This window comes from Mugil cephalus, chromosome 14 (genome assembly GCF_022458985.1).
Source record: "Mugil cephalus isolate CIBA_MC_2020 chromosome 14, CIBA_Mcephalus_1.1, whole genome shotgun sequence".
Taxonomy (NCBI): Eukaryota; Metazoa; Chordata; class Actinopteri; order Mugiliformes; family Mugilidae; genus Mugil; species Mugil cephalus.
The window spans coordinates 12212266-12237170 of NC_061783.1; the positions used below are offsets into that span (position 1 = coordinate 12212266).

At 43.2% G+C, this 24905-nt stretch overlaps 1 protein-coding gene and 1 long non-coding RNA gene across 5 annotated transcripts in view; one reads left to right on the forward strand and one right to left on the reverse strand.

Annotated features, from left to right (window-relative positions):
• Positions 1–10910: 10910 nt before the first annotated feature.
• cibar1 (CBY1 interacting BAR domain containing 1) lies at positions 10911–17216 on the forward strand. Of its 3 annotated transcripts, XM_047604706.1 has the most exons (10): positions 10918–11091; positions 11375–11395; positions 11665–11899; positions 11988–12056; positions 12855–12956; positions 13126–13131; positions 14084–14188; positions 14437–14550; positions 15416–15535; positions 16811–17216. In XM_047604706.1, the coding sequence occupies exons 1-10, from the start codon at positions 11063–11065 to the stop codon at positions 16937–16939; spliced, it is 930 nt and encodes a 309-aa protein (XP_047460662.1). In that variant the 5' UTR covers positions 10918–11062; the 3' UTR covers positions 16940–17216. The 3 variants fall into 3 exon arrangements, with proteins under 3 accessions (XP_047460664.1, XP_047460662.1, XP_047460663.1); XM_047604708.1 differs by lacking the exon at positions 15416–15535 and having other exon boundaries at positions 10911–11091; XM_047604707.1 differs by lacking the exon at positions 11375–11395 and having other exon boundaries at positions 10920–11091.
• LOC125019745 overlaps positions 17065–24905 on the reverse strand; it is a 49986-nt gene continuing 42145 nt past the window's right edge. The window contains exons 1-3 of one of the 2 annotated variants that reach the window (XR_007114120.1): positions 21463–21718; positions 19198–19301; positions 17065–19119 (exon numbers count right to left, since the gene is read on the reverse strand). This is a non-coding gene — a long non-coding RNA (uncharacterized LOC125019745). Of the gene's footprint in view, positions 19120–19197; positions 19302–21462; positions 21719–24905 lie in introns of those variants that run through there. The other variant, XR_007114119.1, reaches the window with a different exon arrangement.

A 24905-nucleotide genomic window follows, 5' to 3' on the forward strand; every position in this document is an offset into this window, starting at 1 on the left:
CTTTGTACTTAACCTTTGCCCAGAGCACTGGCATCGGTTGAAACTTTCTTGAATTCTGATGTAAGCTGTCGATTTAGACTGAACATCGTCTGCAAAGCGTCTCTTTCGGTTTTTTAGCATTTAATGTAATTGCTTTACAGTTTCTTTACAGGTTATTGATTCAAATTGTGCCAGAACAGGAGTGTTCATGTGAAATACCAACAACAATAAATAAACCAGAAATAATATCTTTAATTCATCAAGTTATTGTTACTGTTGTGGAACATGTTTTTTCACAGTTATGGTTGAATTCCCTTGAATTCCAACACAAAAGATTAAAAATCAAAAATATCTACTGTTCCTATTTCAAAGGCTAGATTTTGACGGTATTTTTTTAAAGCACATTTGTAATTGCCATAAAAACTGCTTATACGAACATGTCATGACCAGAGTCTCACTCAAAATAAACAGAACTGAATATTAACAACGCAGTAACACACTGTGGATTATTATAGCGCAGAACTCAGAGGCAGCCTTTGGAGGTCTGTTTGTTCAGGCTTTTTTTTTTTTTATTTGTTCGGTCTTTATCCACATCCTGCCACGGCTTTAAGAGGCGGTATTGTGTTTCAGGTCACACAGCAACAGAGCTCCTTCTTCTGTTTATTAACTGCAAGCCTTGAAAGACTAACTCTAACTAGCTCGCTATGATTTATTCATCACGCCGTGGATCTGCATAGAGCCACGTCGATGCAGCAGACTAGGTTGAGGGGGTCAATAAGCGGTCGATGAGTATTGTGCTTACGGGAGAATTATTCATTACTCTTTTGACTGATCATGTCAGCGGACATCGATATTAAACTTCAGTTACCACTCTTATTACCGTGAAGAGGCTGGGTGACTTGTCACTATTTTGGTAGCTATTTGATACATTAGCCGGTTCTTCTGGTCATGAGGTTGGATTAATCCATATGTGTGTCTTAAGGGAGCAAAGGAGGTCTGTCCAAAGAAAAGTCATATTCATATATGGACACAAATATCAATGGAGACGCAATTAACAGCTCACTTCAGGGATTTGCACAAATTAGAGCTATTTTCTTTGGTAATATAGAAGCTATAGAAGCTTGATCAATATTGTGTCTTTAAGCAAGGGCAGACGATAGAACCACAGCACAAAATGCATTAATATCAGTTTCTAGTTAGTTATTAATGGTTTGATTTGACTAAGAATTGGTTGTGCGTTTTCATCATTATCAGAATCAGAATACTTTTACTGATCTTAACAGGAAATTGTTTTGTTACTAAAATCGGAAATAGGAATGATGTCCTACCAGAACAAAATGAGAAGATGTGCAATGAAATGGAGGGATTGAAAAAAAAAAGTAAAGGGCTTCATAGATTCCCAACCTGGGGGTCCTGACACATGGACCAGGCATAACATTATGACCACCTTCCTAATATTGTGCACTTCTCCCTTGCGCCTCCAAAATGGTTCTCATCAGAGAGTGGACATGGGCCTTCTGAAGGTGTCCTGTGGTCTCTGGAAATAGGATGTTGTTAGTGGGGGGGGTCTCTGTCTGGGTGTGGGTGCTTCGTCTGGTCTAAGTGGGTGATACATGCCTGAGCAACATCCACATGAATGCCAGGTCCAAACGTTTCCCAGCAGAACACTAAATTGTCACAACATGGTCAATGATCTTCACTTTTCCTGTCAGTGGTTTTAATGTTGTGGCTGATTGTTTAAATTCCCAGTTTGAATTTCAGTATAAAGATCTGAATTTGTCGCCACAGCCATGAAAGTTAGGAAGGATAAAAGTTTTGCCATTTGGCATCTGTTGAAGAAGGTGAGACTGGAGAGAAATAACAGACGGAACCAAAGTTCCCGGCGATTTCTGGGTTTTCACAAATGCACATGCACCCAACCACACAGACACACAGTGTGGGAGCATCTGTTGCCAACTAACTTACAGCTAATGTACAGTCAGTCCAGAAGGACAAATCTGTCCACATAACATGAGGCAAAAAAATACCTGAAAACCTGCTCTGCGAATTAACCGCTCGCAACTCACATACACACTTAAACACTAAAAGCAAAGAAAAAAAAACAAATAAGGGGTTTGATGGTACTAGTTTTCACTCAAGCTGCTCAGTACAATATTGGAGTGAAATTTTGCTCACCCCCCACATTTACATGGGTGTAAAGTTCATGTTTGCAGCAGCTCAACGTTGCCTGCGTACAACAGGACCTGGACACGTTAACCCTGTTCTTGAGTGCAGCGGTAAGAATAACATCTATAATTCAAATCAGTTATTAGGGGCACGGTGGGGCTACAATCACAGAGCCGTCCCAATCCAAACTATGAACTTAGATCCCAAAAGCATGCGCGCCCCCCCCCCCCCCCCCACCCCCTCCTCCCCCGTCGGGTCCCCGAGGTCTCCGGCAGCCAATGGGGCCCCTCGGACCCGGCACCAGCTCCGTGATTTAGATGAGACCATAAAATTCTAAATGGAGATGGGAGGCTAGTTGCTTAATTGACCTTTATTGGGCTTTCTGCTTCATTTGAAGACTGGATATTAAATTAACATGATAATTCAGGCCCAGCGTGTTAATGCCACCCCCCCCCCCACCCCTCAACTCCCCTCGCCCTCCACATTTTAATATCACCCTGTAACTTTTATGGCTCCCATTGATTTAACACTGCTTTTTATTAACTGGCTTTAATTTTCCATATTGGCACGCACTTACACAAAGAAGGTTTGATTCCAATTGAGCGGCGCACGGTTACAGGACTCTGGGTTTACGAGGCCGTTTCTATTAAAAACCTCCCCTATTCTTCTATTCTCATAGTGACATATATAGGCTGTAACACGTAGATGAGATCTAATATGTATGGGGGGGTATGGGGAGTCCTGGGATTGGTTATTGGGCGAGGACTCACGGTGCTGTCAGAGGAGGGGTTTAATTATATATCCTGACAAAGTGATGTACATAAACAGCAAGAATATTTTGCATAATAAAATAATTAGAATCGTAAGTCATCAGTTTGTTTTGAAAAAAAAAATCATAAAGCCAACTAATCAAAAGCACACACACACACACACACACACACACACACACATACACACACACACATATATGTAATATATGTAATCGTGATATACAGTATGGTACTTTTACTGTAACTAATGGACGCCAGGCATTCAGAGGTTCCGTTAAAATATTTGTAAAACAGATTTGGTCGTAAAAGTGACCACTTGGAGTTATATAGTGTCTGTAAATACAAGAGCTACTGTGTAAAATAGTGATGAATGTCACTTTTCTCTCATGTTTCCACTGTTCTTGGCTTTCTTTCTTAGATTATTACAATATTTTAGTTTATTCACTGGCGCATGCGAGTTTCTCCTATGTAGAGCAGCTAACAAAAGCTGACCACACCAATATCTACTCGCTGTAATGCATATTTTTTATTTATTTATTTATTTTTTTTAGCTGACTATATACATAATAGGGATCTACATACCGCAAATGCTTAAGATATGCAGCCATCCAAGGTGAGATAGAAGAGTTTGGGGGCCCGGCTTTAAAGGAGAGTAGGCAGAGAGAGCACTACTGCCCTCTTGTGGCGGCAGTGCGAACTTCATGAAGGCCGTGAGAAATTGCCAGCATCTGGAGGCGATGGAGTGAGATAGGATCAGAGAAGTCTTAAAATAAGGAGAGATAAAAATAAAAAATAAAAAGTGGTGCTTGTGCTAAAAGTGTCTGATTAAGCAGCTTCGAGCCTCAGCCACATTCAAATAGCATCTAAAAAAATTTGCAACATTCACCTGAGACTATCATCGCAAGCTGCCAGTTTGTTAGGTGCAATAACTACGTCGCAGTGAATGAAATCTTTCTACAGGTTAAAATGTTTTGTTTCAGTGAGGGAGCACCTGAACTATAAATGGGACAGCACCCACAGACAAATGGGGACAGACTCACACACACACACACATACAAAAAAAAAAAAAAAAAAAACCCAATATGCCATCAGCACATTAGAGGTGAATTGCTTCCCGGATGCAGCCCTCCTTTCCCCTATTCTAAGTGGATGCATTATCATTTTGTCTGTCACGAAGAAAAAAAAAGAGAGAGAAAAAGAGGAGCGAAAGAATATGAATATGCGTTTGCATCTGTCTTATATTAATATGCATGCCTGAATCCACATTTCAACACAAAGCCAATTTTCTGGCCATCTGTGGGATGGCTGGTGGAGGTAATGAATATTCTTTATGAATATGTTTTATTTTGCGAGGTGGCGATACATCATGATGCATGCCGCTATCTTTCTCTCCGTCTCCCGTCCCTCTCACTCGCTCCCTGCCTCTCTGAGGTGCCGGGAACCTTCGCTGCACAACCTGATGAGTTTAATTACACTGTAAAGAGGAGGGATGGATGGATGGATTGCAGGACAGATGGAGGGAAGGCTGATGGGAAGAATGAAAAAAATATCTTTTATTGCACCCTCCCTCTCTGTCTCCCTGTCTAATGGGAGCCTTAATAAGCCGCACACCTGCTCTGAATGGTGATGCTGTGGAGAGAAATACGGTTGAAGCTAATAGCTATCATGACTTCTGCAGTAACTAGTCTACAGTCCTGATGTTCGTTTAATTACTAAAGTAAGTTATGACTGAGGTACACTTTGTATAATACTCATTGGATTTATTATGGTTTCTGTTTGGTTGTGCACACAAACAAATTCCTCCCAGAAAAAAAGAAAGAAAAAAAAAGTCTGGTTACAAAACAGCTGCCTGGTCTCCTTTTAAAGACGTCATTCATAAGGACCAAAGTGTATTGTAAAATATCACAGTTTATTTCAGTAAAATATTGCGGTTATTTAATAACTCTCTGGCATATGCTGCACTGAGTTACCCAATTATAGGGCGCATACATTTTTACGACACGGGAAATAAGGATGGGGAGATGGAGTGTAGGATATTTCGGCCTGTAGGCTCCTTTATATGTCACATCGATGATTTAGATGTCAGTGACAGTATTACTGTTGCTCGCACATCTCTGGGGCCTTGGCACAGTCCATTGGCTAGTAGTGTCCTTTAATGATTTATGATTGAAGTTAGCCCGTGAAGTCCCCGGAGGATCCCCCAGAGCGAGAGGCACAGGGAGTGACCAGTTTTATGGCAGGACTGGGAATCAATTATGCTAATGGTGGCTAATGAATGCACTTGAGGGAACTGCTCCCCGCACTCAAGGGCCATTTTTTCCCATTTGCATATTGATGGCAGAAGGACAGTGGCCACTTTCGTGCGGCTGTGATGAAGCAGCGTGGAAATGGACTTCTGGGTGTTCCTTTCACTCTCGTACAGCGCGGCGCTTGGTTCTTTTCTGTCTTTTATTTTTTTTCCGTTTGGCCTTTAATATCGCGTTGATTCACTTAACATAAAGTAAAGTCCACGCAAAATCCTCTCCCCACATCTTTGAAATAGGAATCACACAATATATTGTGCTCTCAGACAGACGAGCCTCTCCCGCTTTTTCTGTAGTCTGAAGTCATTTTCAATTAGACCCTCTTTGCGGTCCGTACGTGAAGAGTCTTGGAAGTGCTCCATTTTCCTCCCGGCGGACACTGACAGACACTGTATAGTCTGAGAGGAATAATGGTAGGACCTTTTACTGCCACCAGGGTTAACATGCATTAAAGTCATCTGTTTGCAAAGATAGACGTTTGGCAACACTCTCCCCCGCTCCACTAAAACGCATTAAGGTAAATAATGCCAGACCAAGAGAGAATTCGCAATGTCTGATGCGTCTCAGTCAAGTAAAGAAGGCTATGAATATGAAATGTGCTATGAATAAGTTATGTGGCGGTGGTGACACAGCGAAAAGAAATTCGTTGCGAGATAACAGCTTTTCCAGGGTGCAGAGGCGCAGGCCGTCCTCATGCAGTGAGGCAACGGTAGTAAGGTATAAATTAATTGGGATGGTTAAAAAGAGTATAGTAGTTTTGAAAAATGGTCCTAGAGGTTATGCACTGATGTCACTGCCGCCTTGGGTCACGCCCCCCTGAGTGGCAAAAACACAGTGAAATGTTTCAGTAAATACAGCAAGACCAGGAAAAATGTGGATTATCAGATCAAATTATGGACAATTGGGCTCGACAATGATCCAAACAAACTGGTGTGGATTTGGAAAAGTGGATTAGCCTCAGTTTCAGTTAGTTTTAGGTCATTTCAGTTATAATAAATGTAGCTAAATAAAAGATGCTAACGCTAAGAGCTTCACTGAGTAGTAACGTTAGCCAAACAATACTGTAGCGTCCAACCGGACGTTAAAAGGACGACAAGGAGTGATCACAAATATTCCGTTTATTATTTTATTGTTATATATAACTGAATAACTAACTAACTCTATTCTGGTTAAAGAGATAAGGTTAGAGCAGATATACCACCATCATTTCAACATTAAACAGGCAGCACATTCTTGTCCCTTTCATCTGTTCAAAGGTGTCAAAGCAATATGTTGTGTTTTTGGGGAGTTAAAACACAACTTGCAATTTGGACCATTAGAAAATCTATATACTGTGCTAATTTATGTTAGAATTACAGCGGATTGTAATGGAAGTAGTCATCCAAAAAGAGCTGACACGTGCATAAGACTTGTGCTAACATTCTTCAACACGGAGAAGCTAATGGTAATCCATGTTTGTCCTAAACCTTATTTTTAGACTGTATTCCGTGATGTAGTGCATCAGAAAATTTTCTTGGATGTTTCAGTGGTTCCGTTTCATTCTTCCTGATCCCCAGTGACTGTTCATAGACTGTTCTTACATCATTTTTTCTGCCATGGGTGACATAATTGCTAAGATTTCACCACTGATGGAATATCGCCACAGACGTGAGGTTTGAAGTCTAATGCACGACGAAATACAGAGAAAAATATCTGACAACTCGAATGTTTGAGTAATAAACCTAAAGGTATTTCTAGTGCATGCATTTCTAGCTGTTCTTTCAATCAATCTATCAGTTTGTAAAGAAACTGTCTCCATCTAGGTTGATTTTACACTCCAAGCCCACTATCAGCTTGGGGAACCAAAGCGATGGATGGTGTTTTCCCGTGGTAAATGTTTGAAGAGCTCTACATTTGCGTCATATGTCAACCATCTGAGTCAGTCACTCAATCAGATTAGTTCAACTTGGTGCTTGCGCCAAAGGTTTTCTCGTCTACCATCGCTACAACTTTCAACGTCAAGTAACATTTAATGGTCTTGTGTCTTGCAATATTGCTACCGTTAATCTTCTCATTTCATTTTTCCCAAAATGCAGTGTTATTCTACGAAATGATTAACCAGCCCATGCACAATTGTCTTTAATGTCCTCCAGCACAGCAGCCAGTTTACGGACACCTAAATCTGAAGACGAATCTGACGAAATAAACCGTTTCATCACATAATATACCGCAATAAAACTTTTCTTTAAAACCACTTGGAGAAAAACGTGTTATTGTTCTATAGTGTCACACCTGGGGAAGATAAAGTTTGGACACAAATAAACTTCTTGCAACTTCCATGAGTGACGCTATCACTCTGTGGAATAGACAGAGGCAGACAGGCGGTGTTGGAGGCTCCCACTAATTTGATCTGGTGACATTTTCTTCTCCTGCTCCTTGGGGGAAAAAAAGCAGCAGAGGCGGAGTGGGGGGGAGTCAGAAAAGGAGGTGTGTGGAGAGAGGGTAAGAGAGATAGAGACAGAGGTGGAGAGGGAGAGGGAGATGGCGAAGGAGACACTAATGAACGCAGACAACAAAGACCCTAACCTGAGCTCCAGGCCCCTGGAGACACAGAGAGGTTTTTCATTGGGTCAATAAAAGCACTGGACCGTGTCTGCGTTGGCTTGCCCTTCAAGCACCCGCTTAACTACAGAGGGAAGACTTTTGTTCAAGGTTGCTGAAGTTAAAAGGGAATGTCACTGAATTCTGTATCTGAAATGCACGATTTGGAGAGCGGCGAAATCTTGTTTATGCGTCAAACGAACGTGCAGCTACATAAATAATATGTCAGGACGGAGTGTTGCAGTATCTACGTCTGCAGTCCTGCTGCAGTAAAGTTTAGTTGGATGTAAAAGCTCTGTTGAACAAGATGGACATCTTCAGTGCCTGTATGTTAGACTGGGGAATTCTGCTTTTTTTAATTTAGACACACTCCACGGGAGGATTTAATTGCCGCCGAGAACAAATCAATTCTTAATTTAATGGCTACGTAAAAGTTATAATATTGAAAAAGTGACTCTGAAGTATGGAGACAGGATGGATATATTTCCCACTGGATATTTCAGAGTTAATTTCTTCAAGAGAGCAGCGCCGTGTCCCTCTGCCAAATCGGAGAAATGTAGCAGTTAGAGGAAGGAGAGCGAGGTTAGCCAGAATCAGCATGATGAGATATTGACTCTTGGCTTGTAACTTCATTTTATGCACCAAGTGGCAAACAAGATATCACACTGTTCATAATCCTCAGCGTCCCTGAACACACACACACGCGCCTCCAACAGACTCCTCGTTATTAACGGAGGAATCTGAAGCCGCACGCGTGTGTCGCTGTGTGGGAGGAGAGCCTCGAGTCTGGGGTCTTCACACCAGGACTCTCACCTGAAGGGCTGAGCGTGAACGCACGCACGCTGGAGGACGCACACTTGGTTGCCCTGCTAAGCCTCCCTCCCACCCCCCCACACCCCCACCACGTCTGACATATGTCACTCCCAATCTGTTCAGCAGGCCACTCGCCTCTCCAGTGCCGCGCTGCCAGTGCAGCGTGGAGGGCTGCACAGGGGCAAAGTCGAGCAGAAAGAGCTGAAGACTGAACAAGGGGGCGCGGGGGGGGGGGGGCGGTGGGGGGGGGGGGCAGAGACAGCGTCACGGCGAGTGGAGTGGCAGAGTGAGCTGCTGCTACTGGTTGCTACCCGTTCCTTGCTAATTAGTAGTTTGGAAACAACACCATCTGTTCTTTAAGAAAGTCAGATGCACAGTATATATATATATATAAGAAAAAGAAGCCACCACTCCCGAATACATTTGCTTGAAGCCAAGGCAAATATCTCAACAGCCCCAGGCTTCTTTCAACACAATGATCCTTCAGGATACCAGCTACTGTAGACAGGCATCTGTTATATTTGTTATAACGTTTTGGGATTGTGGATCTAGTCCTGGGTCACTGCCAGGGAGCTTTGAATAATGTAAATATGTGATGATGATGGAGAAGGAGCGAGGAGAAACTCAGTGGAATCTCTTTTTTTATGCATGAAGGAAGGAGAGAGGAGCAACGATTCAGTATCCATCTGTAACCATTTAAGGGTCCGGGCAAAGTCGGGTGGAAGTGGATTGCCATCATGTGGCCGAGCAGAGCAATCGCACCGAGGGAAATCGATTCCAATTTGTCTTGTTGGATTTGAACATTACAGAGGTTGAAATTGCTGAAATAGTTTTTTTTTTTTGGATGAAACGTACTGACACCCAATTGGTCATAAAGTAACAGAAAAGCATTTTTTTACTGTTTGCTTTAAACATTTATGTTGTTTTGTATGGATTTTGTCCAAAACCCCTGTAAAGATACCTTTTAAATTAAACTGTTCAATTAAGTATTTATAGCTGTTCTCTGTAATCACAATACTGGTGATGGTTATTTCAGTAGAAGGATTCTGGCAGGTATCAGATCACCTGATTTAAAATGCCTTGGCATTAAAAACTCCAGGTGTAATTGCGCACCTGATTGTATTAGAGGAGAGTCCTATCAGACGCTTTTAACGAAACCGAAAAATTGGAATCTATACCAGCATCAGCTGTACGATAGAGAGCGAGTACGAAACCAGGTCCTCGTGGGATTCCAGGCACACAGCTCAATGCAATGACCGTGTTTTACATCTCCAATCTGTTACAGTGGGATCTCCCCTGCTTCAATCCCACGGATGATTAAGCGTGATAATTAAAGTTTTTGGACATTTTCCACAGAGGAGCAGACGTGGCAGCTGGTGACATTCATGCATTCCCAAACACAGAGGAGGGAATTACAATGGGGCCTCCATTCATTTTACTGATCACAAAGTCTGCTCTTGGCACCAGATCAAAAACAGTCAAGCTGTTGTTGAAAAGCAATACTTTGGCCCTCTTCGTTGCAATGTACCTTAATCTCTCTGGGGAATTAGTGAAATCATAGAAAGCAGCCAAATATTTGGATTTTCCAGCAGAATATTCACTTACTAATGTCAAGGGCGGAAACCATGGAGATGGCCAATTACTTCTTAAACATGTTGGTTGATGTCGCTAATTGCTATGGCACAATATCACAGATTTCTAAACTCATTTTATAGGTTGACATTTCTTGGCATGATAAACTAGACTTTTAAAACCAGCAGGGTCAGAGCTCCAACACTGTATATAATACTTTATCTTTCAGATGTGAGCTAAGACTAGAGGTGACAGTAACAATCTCTATAAAATGTTTGGCTTGATAATATTGTTTTCAAGGCATTTCATTTTCATGTTCATTTTCATTGTGGGTATTTTTTGTAATGAAGCAATGAATACTTGGCAAGGCAAAATATAAAGTGTATTTCTCTTTCTTATTGTGACATAAGATTTAAAGCTATATTTAAAGGTAAAAAGACTAAATAGAAAACTAAAATTGAAACAAGTGAACCCTTTAATGAGCACTTTTAAGGTTATAAATATTTTTTTATGAAAGGACCTTCATTATTATTATTATTATTATTTGTTGTTGTTGTTGTTGTTGTAGTAGTGTTATCTGAAAGCTTATTCGACAGGGGGAAATAATCATAATAATAGTCATAATAATCATGATCATCATCATCATAATACTAATACTAATAATGCAGTAAAAAGCAGAAGTTACAAAAAAAGAGTAAATCAACAAACGACTCCATCTCCCAGAATGCATTCCTCGGGCGGAAACGCTGATGGAACTCCATGGAAACGGGGGACTGGCGTGCTAGCTTGGTGGAGAATAGCATAGTTAGCTAGCTATCGTTAAAAAAAGGTTCCGTTAAACGTGGCTGCGCCCTTAATATTTACTCTCTGTCTGCAGAGATGAGCCGTACTCCCGATGCAAGAGTGAGGTAAGAGATAAATCACAGGCTTTGTTATTTAAGTGATACACGTCTAGGCTAGCGTTAATGGAAACAGTGACACGGTGAGCAGTAGGACACGGTTCAATAATTTAGCTAGCTTACGTTACTACTCAGTGTTTTAAAACGTTATTCTTATTAGCCGCGCCAAAATGATGTCGCTTACCTATTTGAAAACCATGTTTAAGACGTCTGTTTTAATTCACCCCCAAACTGACTGCTCTACACTGAGCTCTAAACGGACATTTTTTTTTATTGTTTTTAACTTCCACAGTAAATCGCACTGCGGAAAACAGTAAGTAGTCCGTGGCCACCAAACAAAGAGGTTTCACCAAACTTGGGTGGCTAAATGTATGTCTGTGGCATCAACAGTGCACCACACCCACAGGATGGTTTAGCTTTAGATGGCTGGTGTCAGACAGTTTGACGTTTTCACAAACTTCACTCTCTTGTGTTTTATCACACAAAAATAGACATTTTGATAGTTTCTTCCCTACACAAATATATAAAAATATGCACATAAGTGGTTAAACTGCTATGCTGCTTTTAATTCCTTCTCTCCAGGGACAGTCAGACGAGGAGGATCCAGGAAAACATCACCAATGTGGAGAAACACTTCGGAGAGATGTGCCAACTGTTTGCCGGCTACGTCCGCAAAACAGCCAGGCTTCGAGACAAGGCAGACCTTCTGGTCCGGGAAATCGGTGTCTACGCGGACACAGAAACGCCAAACCTTAAGAGGGGCATGAAGCAGTATGCGGACCACCTGGCCAAGATTCAAGACTATCGCCAAGCTGAGGTGGGCCCCCAGAACTCTTAAATTCCTTGACTGAACGGTCACAGTCCAGATGCGCTGGATAAGACACAAGTTGACGTTTGTCTTACAGGTGGAAAGACTTGAAGCCAAAGTCATAGAGCCGTTAAAAAGCTATGGAGCTGTCGTGAAACGCAAAAGGGTAAGTGTTAATGCGAGTCCTACTGACAACGTCTACGCTGATTCCAAGAGAGGCAAGTGACCGTGATGTAGCTTAATCCACTTATTACTGTAAATCAACACAAGACATTTGTTTTGGTTAGTAAGGTTCATTACCACCTCATGGCCACACGAGGGCGGTATTGTTTCAGTGAATCCAGGTAATCGTGGCATAATTGCCATCATCTAGTCTGCAAAACATTAATTTAAATCACATTTCACCAAGAAACAACAGAAACATCATTGTTTATTTGTGGCGTCCAGAGTCTTTCACATGCAGCACTATTCAAAGTATGTGGAGTGAGTCTTTGTCTCATGTGGTTTTGGGTATGTCACATAATGTCTGAATTAGGGGTGCTGCCACAAAGGATCAAACTGGTATTGTTCTCTTGTGTGCTCGCTTACAGTTTTTATTAACATATCTTTTGAAGTAAAATGTACTGAAGCAGCAGTTTGCTTATTATTTTGTCCTGTTTGCAGTGGATTCTCTGCAGAGTGACTACCTCCTGTGCACGTATTGCGGTGTTAATACCGAAACAACACACCTTTAAACCATTCGCTAAACACGCCAACTGTTTCGTAGTAAAGATCCGGCAAAAGCTTGCACAACTGGGTTTACTTGGGCTTTACTACTTCTAACAGGGAGGCACGTTTAGTGCTTTGATGTTAGATTATCTTCTTAAGCCACTGAAACAAACAGATGTAAATTGTGTATCACTGACAGTTATTGTTAATTCTCATTGTGACCGATGTGCCCTTGTGTACTTGTGCATCCATGCAGGAGGATCTGAAGACGACTCAGAGTGCCAGAGACAGAGAAGCCAAACAGATGGCTCAGCTTGAGAGGACCAGACATAGAAACCCTTCAGACAGGCAGATCATTGTATCCTTGCTTTGTTTCTCATCTGTTTTAAAATCCTCTAGTATCGAACAGACTTTAATGTTACATCTCAGTGAATAATCAGTTTAGTATCAATTACTGTCTGTTGTTAATTACTGTTACTAAATAATTAAATAATATTTTTTTGTAGTTTCCTTGACCGAGCCTTTAGTCTCAGGTGCGTTCCATGTGATTTGTGCATCTCAGCGCTGGTGATGTATGAACATACGACCACAGACATTTCAATTCTTTTTTTTAAATGAAGAACAGAGATTACACTTAGTCACATCTCCAGCATGCCGTAAATCCTGTTTTGACCACAGATGAGTGAACCATTGTTTGGCAAATGCAGCAAAAGTCACAGATTAGTTTTATAAGCACCTCATGAACGCAACAATGAACCCAGTTGTAAACTCATAATCCGTCGCCAATTATCATCAAGAGGAAGGTCACTGTCGGGCCGTTGCGAAACATTTGGACACGGTTTCTACGTTTCCACGGACCATAGTCCATTCCACTAATAACAGGAAGAGTTTCTCAATGAAAATGCCTCATGTAACCACCTGAGTCAGGACAGACCGGCCAGATAGGAAGGAATTTTTAATGGGACGGAGAGAGGTGGTGTTAACCTTTGATTGCGGCTATAACCATGCAAATGCTTGATCTGATTGCTTCTGTCTGGTAGAAATAAATCCATTTTTTCTGCACGTTTGCCCCATATGAAGTAAACGTCAGTTGATGCGATGAGTTTCCGAAACAAAGCTAAACTAATCTGTGGCTGACAACTTTTTTTTTTTGTAAACCTTAAAAGATAAACATTGTGGGAAGCGCTGTTGAAAATATGGGTCCTTCTTCTTCTACTGAATGAATTCAGTGTTGTCTATAAAGTTGGGCAACGTATAGGTACAAACTCAACCCTTGACAATGGACAGAACCACAACATGCATTTCAATAAAGTTGTATTCTGATTAATGCTCTAGGGCGCAAAAACACATACAATATATAGTATCATATTTATTATTATTCTGATTATTTATTTAGTGTCTTTAAAGTTAACTTTGTTAATCTCTAATAGATATGTCTAGAGTGGAAGAAATATTCTACATGTTATGCTGTTTTCTGGCCACCAGGCTGAGAGTGAGCTGCAGAGAGCCACCATGGATGCCACACGGACCACCAAGCAGCTGGAGGAGACCATAGACGAGTTTGAGAAGCAGAAGATCCGGGACATCAAGGTCTAACTCGACGACATTTCTATGCACCTCAGATCAAAACAGTTGTGGGGAATACGTTGTATGTCCGTTGCAGCAGTGGGCGGTTGTGAAACCAGACAGTGATTATTCACACATTTCAATCCTCCTTCAGTTGTCTGAAACACTAATTTCAGAAGCCGTCACGTCTTGTGGTCAGCAGGCAGTTGTGGTTCTTTCATTTGAGGTGTGTTCAGAGTTGAAATATGTTCCTTATCTTCACACTCTTGTAGAAAATATTTGGCGAGTTTGTGACGGTGGAAATGTCATTCCACGCCAAGGCTTTGGAGGTGTACACCCTGGCCTACCAGAGCATTCAAAGCGTGGACGAGGAGGAGGACCTGGAGGTAGGCGGATGCTCAGTTCGACATTAACCGTTTCCCTGTCACTTAAAGCCCGACAGCTTTAACGCGTTTGTTTGAAAATGCAGATTGATGTCATCTGACGCATCGCTGAAACTATGAGAAAGAGAAGGGATGTGTGCCCTCGGTCATATTTAAGATGTCCAAATTCTTATGCAACCATTACTCATAGACACATTGTTCATGCGTTTTCTATTGGCCGACACCCTTTAACTCAGCCATGCCTGCTACTCTCCTCTGTTTACAGTGGTGAGTGATTTGCACTATTTCAAGAGTGAAAGCATGTAGTGAGAAAACAAAGGATCAATGACATCCAGCGAGCCGAGGTTCCTCCTGCCCTTGTGCTATTTTCCTCCATCCCTTGCCATCTCATCTGTGTATTTTTGCACTGAATCACCTCCCTTCCATTCATACCGAAGCAAAACTCCTTCGCCGAGACAAGGCTGTTTGTCAGTGACTCATAGTACAAAGCATTGGAGATTGAATCATCTGAAACGGGCACAATGAGAGGCATGCAGATAATCCTGATCGAGAGTCACCGCCGAGTTTGTTTTCCACACAGTGAAAACACTGGTGTGGTTTTTAATGGCAGCCTGCAGTGTTTGCTGTCAGAATCATACCTTTCAGAGCCGCTTTGTTTATGTGAGACCAGAGTAGATTGCGGCCCAGGCCATGATTTGATGGTTACTACTTCTTTATGTGGTGTTTCACTTTCCAAAACTCTCCTATAACGACGATGCGTACTGAGAATGTGCACTGGTGTGGTGTGTTATTTTAATTATATTCAGTAACCTATGGGTGAGTGATTGATTCTATGGAAAAGTATAGCGCCTCCTACTGTCTTTGGCAGGTGTTCAGGAGCTCCCTGCACCCCCCTGACTACCACTCACGACTAGATATAGTGCGAGCTAATTCCAAAACGTCCCTCGATCGGACTGGGTCCTTCCTGAGCACAACGGGCACCTTACAGGTAAGATACAGATACAGTCCTTAGATGTTGTAAGTGTCCACCCCAAAGATCCCACTTTGATTAGGTTCCACCAGTTTCTATCTTCGACTACTCTTACATGGACAATACCTCTTCAACGTGACTGAATTGACTCAGGGTTAAATATTTAAATGGATGCGAAATAAAAGGATGTGTTAAGAGATAGGTGTTTCCATCTCCTAAAACATTAATCAGACCGGAAACCTGCCCACAGCTTCACTTATCTTGTCAAGGAAGTTTAAACAAGCGTCACTTCTGCCACTGCCATGTTTCTGTCACTCCCAGAAACACAGAAAGAATTTGTTTATTCCAACCAGACAGAAACAAGCCTTAAGCGTGAGCGCGGGTCAGTTTAGGGTTAAGCTGATCAAGCATCTACATGGTTATTAGGCTCTAATATTTTCTTATTGAACGGTTTATCCAAGCTTAACACCACCCCTCTCAATTCAATAGGAAGAAAGATGTTTTAAGGCCTTTTTAATTCAGATTATTATTTGTGTCCCAATCCAGCAGCCTGTCTCTTACATTCAGAGGCTGGCGCTCGGTGACGGCGAGTCTTATCAAAGCATTCCCCCACCCATCATTCCGTTTGAGTTCCCACACACCACTGCATGCAAATAACATCACGCATTTCCTCCCACGTTCACAGTTTTCCTGTTTCCCCACAGTTGTGCTGCACTGCCCTGTGGATTATTGATTGCCTAATCTAAACTGTCTCCACAGATACTCTTAAAAGTCCCTTTTTTTTTTTTTTGAAGGGCAGGTTTCCGTAGATCTCGTAGGGTGTGTTCATGTGCAGTTATCTATCTGGAGATGTTCGGCGGCAGATAACCGCGCGAAGCCGAGCGCGTCTTGCGTCACATCTCGAGATCGTATTTTGCTTCCGTGACTTGATTTCATCTGAGGGGAAAAAATTGCAATCGCCGATAAACAAGATTCGCAGTTGCAGTCAGACGTTGAGATACTAAAGTGGATTCCCAGACATCCTGCATGCAGGTTAAAACAAAAGGCAGCTATTGGCACACAGGGGCAAAGAATGCTGTTAAACTGTACACGTGTCCAGCGTAGAAAATCATATTCTAATGGTTCTAATGATGAAGTTCATCTCAGGAACGTGGTCCAGTCTAACATCGGTGCCTGCGTTGTCCGCACTAGAAATGCTCCGGAGAACACGGATCCCGGAGAAGGCCTGTGCCAGCCAGATAACTACCTGCTGAGTGTTTTACTCGCATTGAAACTGTTTATCCGTTGTCACAGCAACAAAGAGCCGGCAGCCGCCAGACGAGAAGAGAGGAGGAGGAAGAGGACGACGAGGAGGATGAAGATGAATCTGAAGAGGAGGAGGGTGATGAGGATGAAGAGGAGGACACAGATGATGAAAATTAAGCTCTCTTAAATTAATCCAATTTGTTTTTATTGGGTTTATGAACTTTTTTTTTTTTTTTTGCAGAAGAAAAGCTTTGTCATTGCCAAACCCGCCTCACGCAGGTGGTCTGAGCAGTATTGTGATGTCTTATTTTTTTTTCTCCTATGAAATCTGTTTACTTACTACAATTTGTATTCCAGCCAACTAATGTCTTATTTTTTTATATAGCACACACAAGTCAAAACGCTACTCCTATGGTGTTTATTAATAAAAACAACCAATAAAATGTGAATAGGAGTCGGTTTTCGTGCTTCGTGTTGTTGTGAGGAATATTTTTCTATAAAAAGTACACGGTGTACCCTCAGTCGCTCTGCATAAAAACGCAGGCAGAGGGGTTGATTGTTATTTTAGAAATGTGTGAATCAGTCTAAGTGACAGTAGTTACGTGACGAGCGCAGCAAAGTGACTCATCTCTTCCGCAGACATACAAAAAAAAAAGAAAGAAAAGAAAAAAAAAATTGGTACAACAGAAGTCGGGGACACTCCGCAGCGCGCTGCCTGTGAGTGTCTGGAGATATAGGTTCGGGCGCGAGACGCTACCCCGTATAGGTGGAGCGCATTATGTGCGAATGTGTTACATTATGTGTTGTCTGTCACGGTGAAAGCTGACGGCTCCTGTGATGCCTGTCCTGCATGAGTCACTCAACATATTTATCATTCCTCAGCTGCCCATGTCACGGCGAATTCTTCTCTGCCTCTGGCCTCACGCGCGTAAACACACAACGCATTTTACGCGTGTTTCATCAACCGTTCAACAAAGACACAACATGCACTTACAAAGAGGAACTATTTTTTTGTTTTTTAGATCGGATAACAAAGCTCGGTGGCTTCCAGAACCTGCTTTACTGCAACACTTATTATCTCAGGCGCTCGGTAGATAAAAGCCGTGTAAGTGGTGTGTCACGGGCCCCCTGCGCAACAGCACCCTAATGCACATAAAGGTTAATGTGTATGCAAACACAGTCACGCTAACGCTCACTCACGTACCAGTTTGGTGTACCGTGGGTCTGAATGGCCTGTGTCGCAATGAGTCATCACCTATAAAGTGTGTGTTTGTGTGTGTGTGTGTGTGAGGGAGTGAGTCAGAGAGAGCTTTTCCAATCGCAAATAGACCTGAAGGCTCCACTCCCCGATCGCGGCGGGAGGCTCGCGAGATAGAAAAAGTGTCTGACGGAATAAAAGTGACTGAAGCAAAAGTCAAAAGTCGGTGGTACAAAAAGAAAGGGAAGGAAAGGGTAAGTTATGAGTCACCGTCTTTGAACAAAGGCTGAGAGACAGACAGGCAGGCAGGCAGGCAGACAGACGGGGGGGGGGGGACCCACGTGCGAACGACGAGATGCAAAGAGAAAGGGGCGGTTGAGGGAGGTCAGTCAGCGCTCTCGGTCCTTATCATTGACTCTGACTCACTGTCCCTCGGCGTCATGCCACCCTATAAAACCCGACGCCCACGGCGCATGTCACCCGCTGCACAGCTTCATGCAGCTACTTTCGCATGCACCGTCTCTCCCTTCGATGCGATTTTCCATTCAATTCAACACCTGGCGCTTACAATAATAAACCACAATCAGGTAAATAAATCCCGCTTTTATCAGGGTTCGAGGAAAGTGTCGTGCACCGAAGCGCCACCAGAGGGTGATGTTTAAAAGTTTTCTTTTTTCAGTTTGGGAAACTGATACGGAGACATTGTGTTCTTTTCAGCCTGTGGGTAGCTGCGGTGTGTGTGTTTCCCTCCTTAAGGGAAAACCTACTGCATTTAGAAAGCTGTAAATTGAAGCTTTGAGCCACAATCCAAAATCATCCGGTATATGACACCCTAATTTTAGCATGTGAATATTTTTCACCTCCATCTCCGTGTGCTTTTTCTTTTGTTGTTGTCTGTTTGTTTTTTTTCTGCAAACAGTGACAACTTGCCGATCCCCGGCAATTTGCATTCGCAAAGCGGTTCGGTCCTTTTGATCGATACCTGGCATCCGCCGCATCAGGAGGAGCCAACGCTTTGTTTGTGCCGGCTTTGCCAGTTCAGCACCACGAGACAGGTGCTAAACTGAACAACATTCAGCCTCTGAGGTCGACACAGGTTGACGTTTTAGGCGCAGCAGCCTTCCATCTCTCCCTCATCCTCGAAGCCTCGCACATTCTCCTACGGGAACAAAAAGAGGATTGATTCATAGGTCAAACCTGTTAGTGGCTGCGGTGCGGAAGCGAATCGTTGCCTCACCTATAGATCTGGCACACAAAGAGCCAAGGATTCCCTCCTCTCCCCTTCTGACTCATCTGCAGTCATCCCCAACATCGAGTGCGCATCTCTCTGCCTGCGCTTGTCTGCGTGCATTTGAACGAAGGAGAAAAGGCATTAAAGGGGAGTGTGTTGTTTGTGTGTGTGTGTGTGTCAGTCTAATTCCCCAGTTTTAATTGGGCAGAAACATTTGGCCGGGAGGCAATAATGAGCGTGTAGGTACGGAGGCGCGGCGAATCCATATGCGAGCGCATGTGAATGTGTGCCACGGAGCCGTACAGTACGGCTGCTTGGAATATTAAATGCAGTGCCGTGCTGGCGGCTGCTAGAAAAACTAGAGGCAGCATAGCCGGAGTGTGACTCACACACTGACTCACTGACAGCACCGCCATGGCATGTGTATGTTTGTGTGCATGTGTGCGTGTCTCGCACTCCATGGTTTTTCTCTGGAAAACAGTGGTGGCGCGACGCGGGCGTTCCAAGAACTCCGAACCCCGCCACATTCGCGGGATTTCACACCGCCGGAGAAAGGTTGCGCGTACGAGTGAAAGTGCGTCTCCGCTTTCCTTTTTTGAACGGCGTACGCGTCACACACGACCAGCTATCCCGCAATCGGATCAGACCTTGATATCGCTCGCTGATACTCTCGCGGAGGAGGAACAAAACATGCACGGTGTGAATGGAACGCACGGCGAAGATTCGACGGAATGCAACGCGTGAACCCGGTGATCGCGGAAACGCGTTAAAAAAAAAGAAACAAATTAAATTAAACAAAAATATTCTCACATGTTTTTGTTTTTTATGAGATCTTCCTTGGAGCCAGATCATTCGCTTCCTGACGAAGGCCCTGGGCCGAAACACGTCGAGTGTTTGCTTTTGACCATGCCTTGCTCTAATTTATTAAAGGAATTTTTTTCTCAGATGAGTGTCTTGGTATCTTTTGTTTTCCACTGTTTTTGCCCTGGACCTAAGAGCAACATCTTCAGTAACTTAGTTCTTAGTTCCAGGCAGCACTCCTACTTCTCCGACTTTTTGTTTTTAGCAAAAATATATAGCTAGATTAAACACACTAATTCATTGAGACAACGTTAATTGCTTCCATTTCTGCTTCGTCAGTGCAGTAGTAGCACTGCGGAAAGCAAGCAGAATCCATAGTGCGGTTGCAGAAAAACATTTTCCCCTGCCGAGGGCGGTGATAGAAGAACAAACGAAGCATAAAAAACGTAAAGAAATGGATGAAGAAACTTCTCAACAGCACGTTCGGCTTCAAAGCCCTGTCAGGTTTCATTACAAATGATACAGAGAAAGAAAACGCCTGCAGAGACAACTGGGTAGTACTACAGCCATCCAGAACCGTAAAAAAAAATTCAAGCAGATCTTTGCTAGATCTTTGCTAGAGCATAATAAGTTTCCAATAAATGAATAAATCCAGCGAATTCTTGGCTGGTAACACATGATAAGTTAAAGATAACCCTTCGTCTCTCTCACACTGTGCACAACTTTGGTTCCTACCCCGAAATCCACCGCGCTGATAGTGGGCTTTAAGCTAGGTGAGCCCAGATGTCGGCGTGGCGGCCTCCACTGTATTTTTTTCCTGAAACGGTGAGCGGTGACGGAAAAAGGAGCTAGCTTCATCCGTTCGCCACTTGTTCCACTCTGAAACTTTTCAGATAGGGAGTATAAAAACAAGCAGAGACAGTTTGTCTCTTAAGTGAACGTTTCAGGCCCCGGTTGCCTGGGAAACCGTCCTGTATACTTGCCACCCCAAATATTTCTGAGTGAAACAAGCGCACAACGTCCGTGGTAGCCCAAACCAAAGACATGTTTCGCTGCAGGAAACGTTTGGGGAAGCCTGCGCATCGACTCAAAATTAGAAGTTCAACTCGGCACCTGTGCCAAAGTTTTTTTTTCTCATGTATCATCACTAAAACCAGCTAAATTTCATTGAAAGTCCATTGATTCTTGTGGCTTTGTAGCTGCTAGTCGCTTTATGTGTGTACGGCACTTAATCATACTTAGAAACATGGGTGTCTTGTGCAAATATGTCAAATTTTGTAACATTTCACTCATATGAGCACGTACTAAATTACTGAGTAGTTTGTACTGAAGGTTTGTGTAATAATGTCGTAAAAGTGTTAACAAACACATCCCTCGAATCCGCTTCGACTTCACCCCAGCGCGCTATAAAGCCCTCAGTCAGTGTTTACACATGAATGCTGAATAGAGGAACTTAAAATAATGTACTACCTGGAATTGCTCTCTCTTCCGAAAGCGGTTGTCAAAGTTCCTTCCCCCTTTCTGGGACTTCCTGCGTGTGCGGATGCCAACATACGTGTTTAACCAAGACTGTAAGTTTTAATGTGTGACACGAACGCCGCATGCATGCCTCCAGTCACGTGCCTTCCACTACAAAGAGACGGGGCCTCACGATGCTCCCGAACCTGTTTACAGCAGGAAGTCGTCCTCCTGTTTCCCTGATTTATGCGCCGGCATGAGAGGCAGCGCACTGTTGTCAAGGGCAGTAAGTCATAACAGTTATTGTACAGTATCGGCCTCACATTCCAGGATCACGGGTGCCCGCGTAAATCAGGGGACGTCTACGTTTCAAACACGGCTGGAGCGTTATAAATATGTATTGGGACGTGTGAACGTTCTGTCCCGCGCTCGACTACCACATATCATCTCACGGTGATAAGGTGGAAAGTGACTTCTTGTTTACTTTCAGATGCCACGTCCGTGGCGTCAGCTGGATTTTTCCCCTCAGCATAAATCAGATTTTGCAAACACAGAGAGGGAAGTGAAAAGTCTGATGTGTAAGTATGTGTGTGAGTGGCAGATTTTGATGAGTGGTTAATATCCTCGCGAAAATAAAAGCTCCGCATGTATAAATTATTGCTTATCCAGTTGTCGTACACTCTGCCACCATCGTATCAATCACACTTAACATCGAACGTTGAATAATGAGTCCACTAGGAGAAGTATTTTGCTGTGGGTTAACCTCCTGAGGCCCTGCGTTCTCATATGGGGACGTTTTAGGTTTTGTTGCAGCTTATTCTGCTTCATTTAAACCCATTGTCCTCATTAGTGGACACTTTAGTCTGCCATCTAGTAGGGGGCAATACATTAGTTGATTCATTCTACAGACGATCACAGGACAAAAATGGACGAACCCCGTTTAATTTCATGGTTAAAACTTATTTTTTTATACTTTTCTGGTTTGATGTGACGTGCAAATTTAGCAAATTTTATCAACAGCAACGAGCTACAACCTCGCTAAATAGCAAGTACGCGTTTGAGGACGTTTTGCCCAGCCATGTACAGGTTCTAAAATAAACATTTTTATATTTTGTCACACATCGGTGACTTTATTATAATGTAAATAATGAAATAATCCCACTGTCCACATATGAGGACGTTGTTTTTCTCTAAAACTGCTACTTCCTGTCGAAAGATGACGCCTGGTTTTTGTACGTCTTAGGTCCTACTGATCCCAAATACACTGGAGAAATTGTGCAGAGTAAATAAAACCTTGGGTCTCAGGAGGTTAATGTGGGAACATGGCGGCCACTCCCTTTGTAGATATGAAGAGGTCAAAGAAAACAGCGATTCACAGTCACAGGTGATTATGTGCTATTGAAAACATATTGTGTGTAAGCTGACAGATTCCCTGCAGTTCACACACACTGCTTTCGAATACAAGCGAGAGACGTTTTTGTGCGTGCGTGAGTGCGTCTCTCTGCTGGACCTGATATCCAGGTTTGGCCTCATACTCTACCTGCCAATCCATCCCACCCCAAAGCCGTTATTAATGATGTCGAAATCACTCACTTTCAAAGGAGGGATACGGAAAGAGAGAGTGTTTGCGCGTGTGAGTTGTCTCGTCTTTAAGTTGTGTCGCTCCACAGCTTTTTGCGCTTGTTAAGACTTAAGAGTGTCTCGGGCCTAGGGAGAGCATTGCGTCAATGGCGAGTCCTCAACAAGATAGAAGCACAAGATTGTGTGTGTGTGTGCGTGCACTGCGTACCCTTGCATCTACACTGTAAAAAAAAAAACTGCCACCTGAACACACGCCAGCAGATCGGAGTAGTCAGCTGACTCAGTCAAAACGTATGAGCTCTGTTTGCTTCGGTTAGAATTTATACAGTGACTCATTACAAGTCAAGGAAGTTGTTGGTATTTTTAATCAGGACACGCAGTAAAAGAAAATTTACGCTTATAGCACATGATGACGAGCCAGAACATACAACCACTCCCATTTTAAGTAAACGGTGATTAGCATGCAACGCTGGCACATCTCTAGGTCTGGGATGCGCGATTAGACTGTAAGCGAACATTCTTGCACTGAAAATGCGAGACAAATGAGAAGGTGTGCAAACGTGAGCGACTCTGACAAGGGTCATGTGACTATGGCCGCTGGTCTCAGGAGGGACAAAATTGAACTGACAACACGGTGCCGGGAACAAGTCTGATGCGCGGTGGCTCCGACGCGCAACTTACGGGACTTTGAGGCACTGTTGCTAACTTCTTGGTGCCAAATACCAGAGGGATCTTAAGAAGAGCGCACGCCTCGGAGGGCCAGGGTTGTTTTGGTGGCACACGATGAGCCCGCGGCATGTTAGTCAGTGTTGTTTCGGTTTATTGTCGCACACTGGTCATGGTGCGATAAGGTGAAAAGTCACCGGCAAGTTTTTCTCATACAGGAAAATGATTTTATACGTAGGTTTTTAAAATTAGCAAGAACGTTGAATCATATGTCATGAGTCACCGAACTAGATTCTCCTTTTCTTTTTGCAAATAGTGGGCTATTTATACAAGTGGAGCAAGCAAATACCCATGCAAAAGAATCTTGTTTGTAACCTCCATATTGTTGCCACTCTTGGGAGCATGAGTCAGAAAAATGGGTGGAAAACGAAACCATCGGAGGAGCAGGTGGAACTGTTTTGAAGCATTTGTGTGACACATTTCAGGAGTGGTGTTGTCAGGAATAAAAGCTGTCAATCGCAAATTATAAAAACAAATAAATGGAAATAATATGACGTCAAATGAAGGTCAATCTGACGTGTGTGTATCCAGCACACGGATTCCAGCCACTCGACTGTGTGTTGGTTTGTGATCGTGAGCAACATTTGGAATGTGTGAATTAAACATGTCGGAAAGAGTCACAGCCCAATAGGGTACCAACCACTTCCAGTGCTCGAACCTCCAGTAAACAAAGCTGACATTTCCCTGAAGTTTAGTGCCTTGGCATTTTGAGTTTTCCCCTTTTTTGTTTTTTTTTTTTTACAGTGCATGAATTGTGCAAGGTGCTTATCAGACAGAGCTGTGTTGTGATCGACGAGGGAGGCCTTGGCACGGGCCTGCGCAGGAGCTGACTGTCGCTTCAGCCCCCGACGTGTAGCTCTGTGTGTGTGTGTGTGTGTGTGTGTGTGTGTGTGTGCGTGCATTTTGAAAGTCTGTAATATCTCTGCTCCTGCTCTGTTTTTCTTTCCCGTGTCTCTCCTCAGCCAGCCGCCTGGAATCGGTGGGTCACTGTAAGCCTATTTGTGCAGCGGCCAGTGAGCATGTTTACACTTGCCCAACCACTTCCTAGTATAACACCGCACTTAACCTGCAAGCCATCGGCCTTATCGCTCCTAGAGCCCATTACAGTATCAAACTATCTTTATGAACTTTACCGCCATTAACAGCAT

Bases quoted from the DNA above. Each gene is read 5' to 3' on its own strand.
- cibar1 (XM_047604706.1), top strand. From the start codon at position 11,063: ATGAGCCGTACTCCCGATGCAAGAGTGAG. The intron at 14,189-14,436 runs GTCTAACTCGAC...ACACTCTTGTAG, and splicing joins AGAAGATCCGGGACATCAAG to AAAATATTTGGCGAGTTTGT. The intron at 14,551-15,415 runs GTAGGCGGATGC...TGTCTTTGGCAG, and splicing joins ACGAGGAGGAGGACCTGGAG to GTGTTCAGGAGCTCCCTGCA.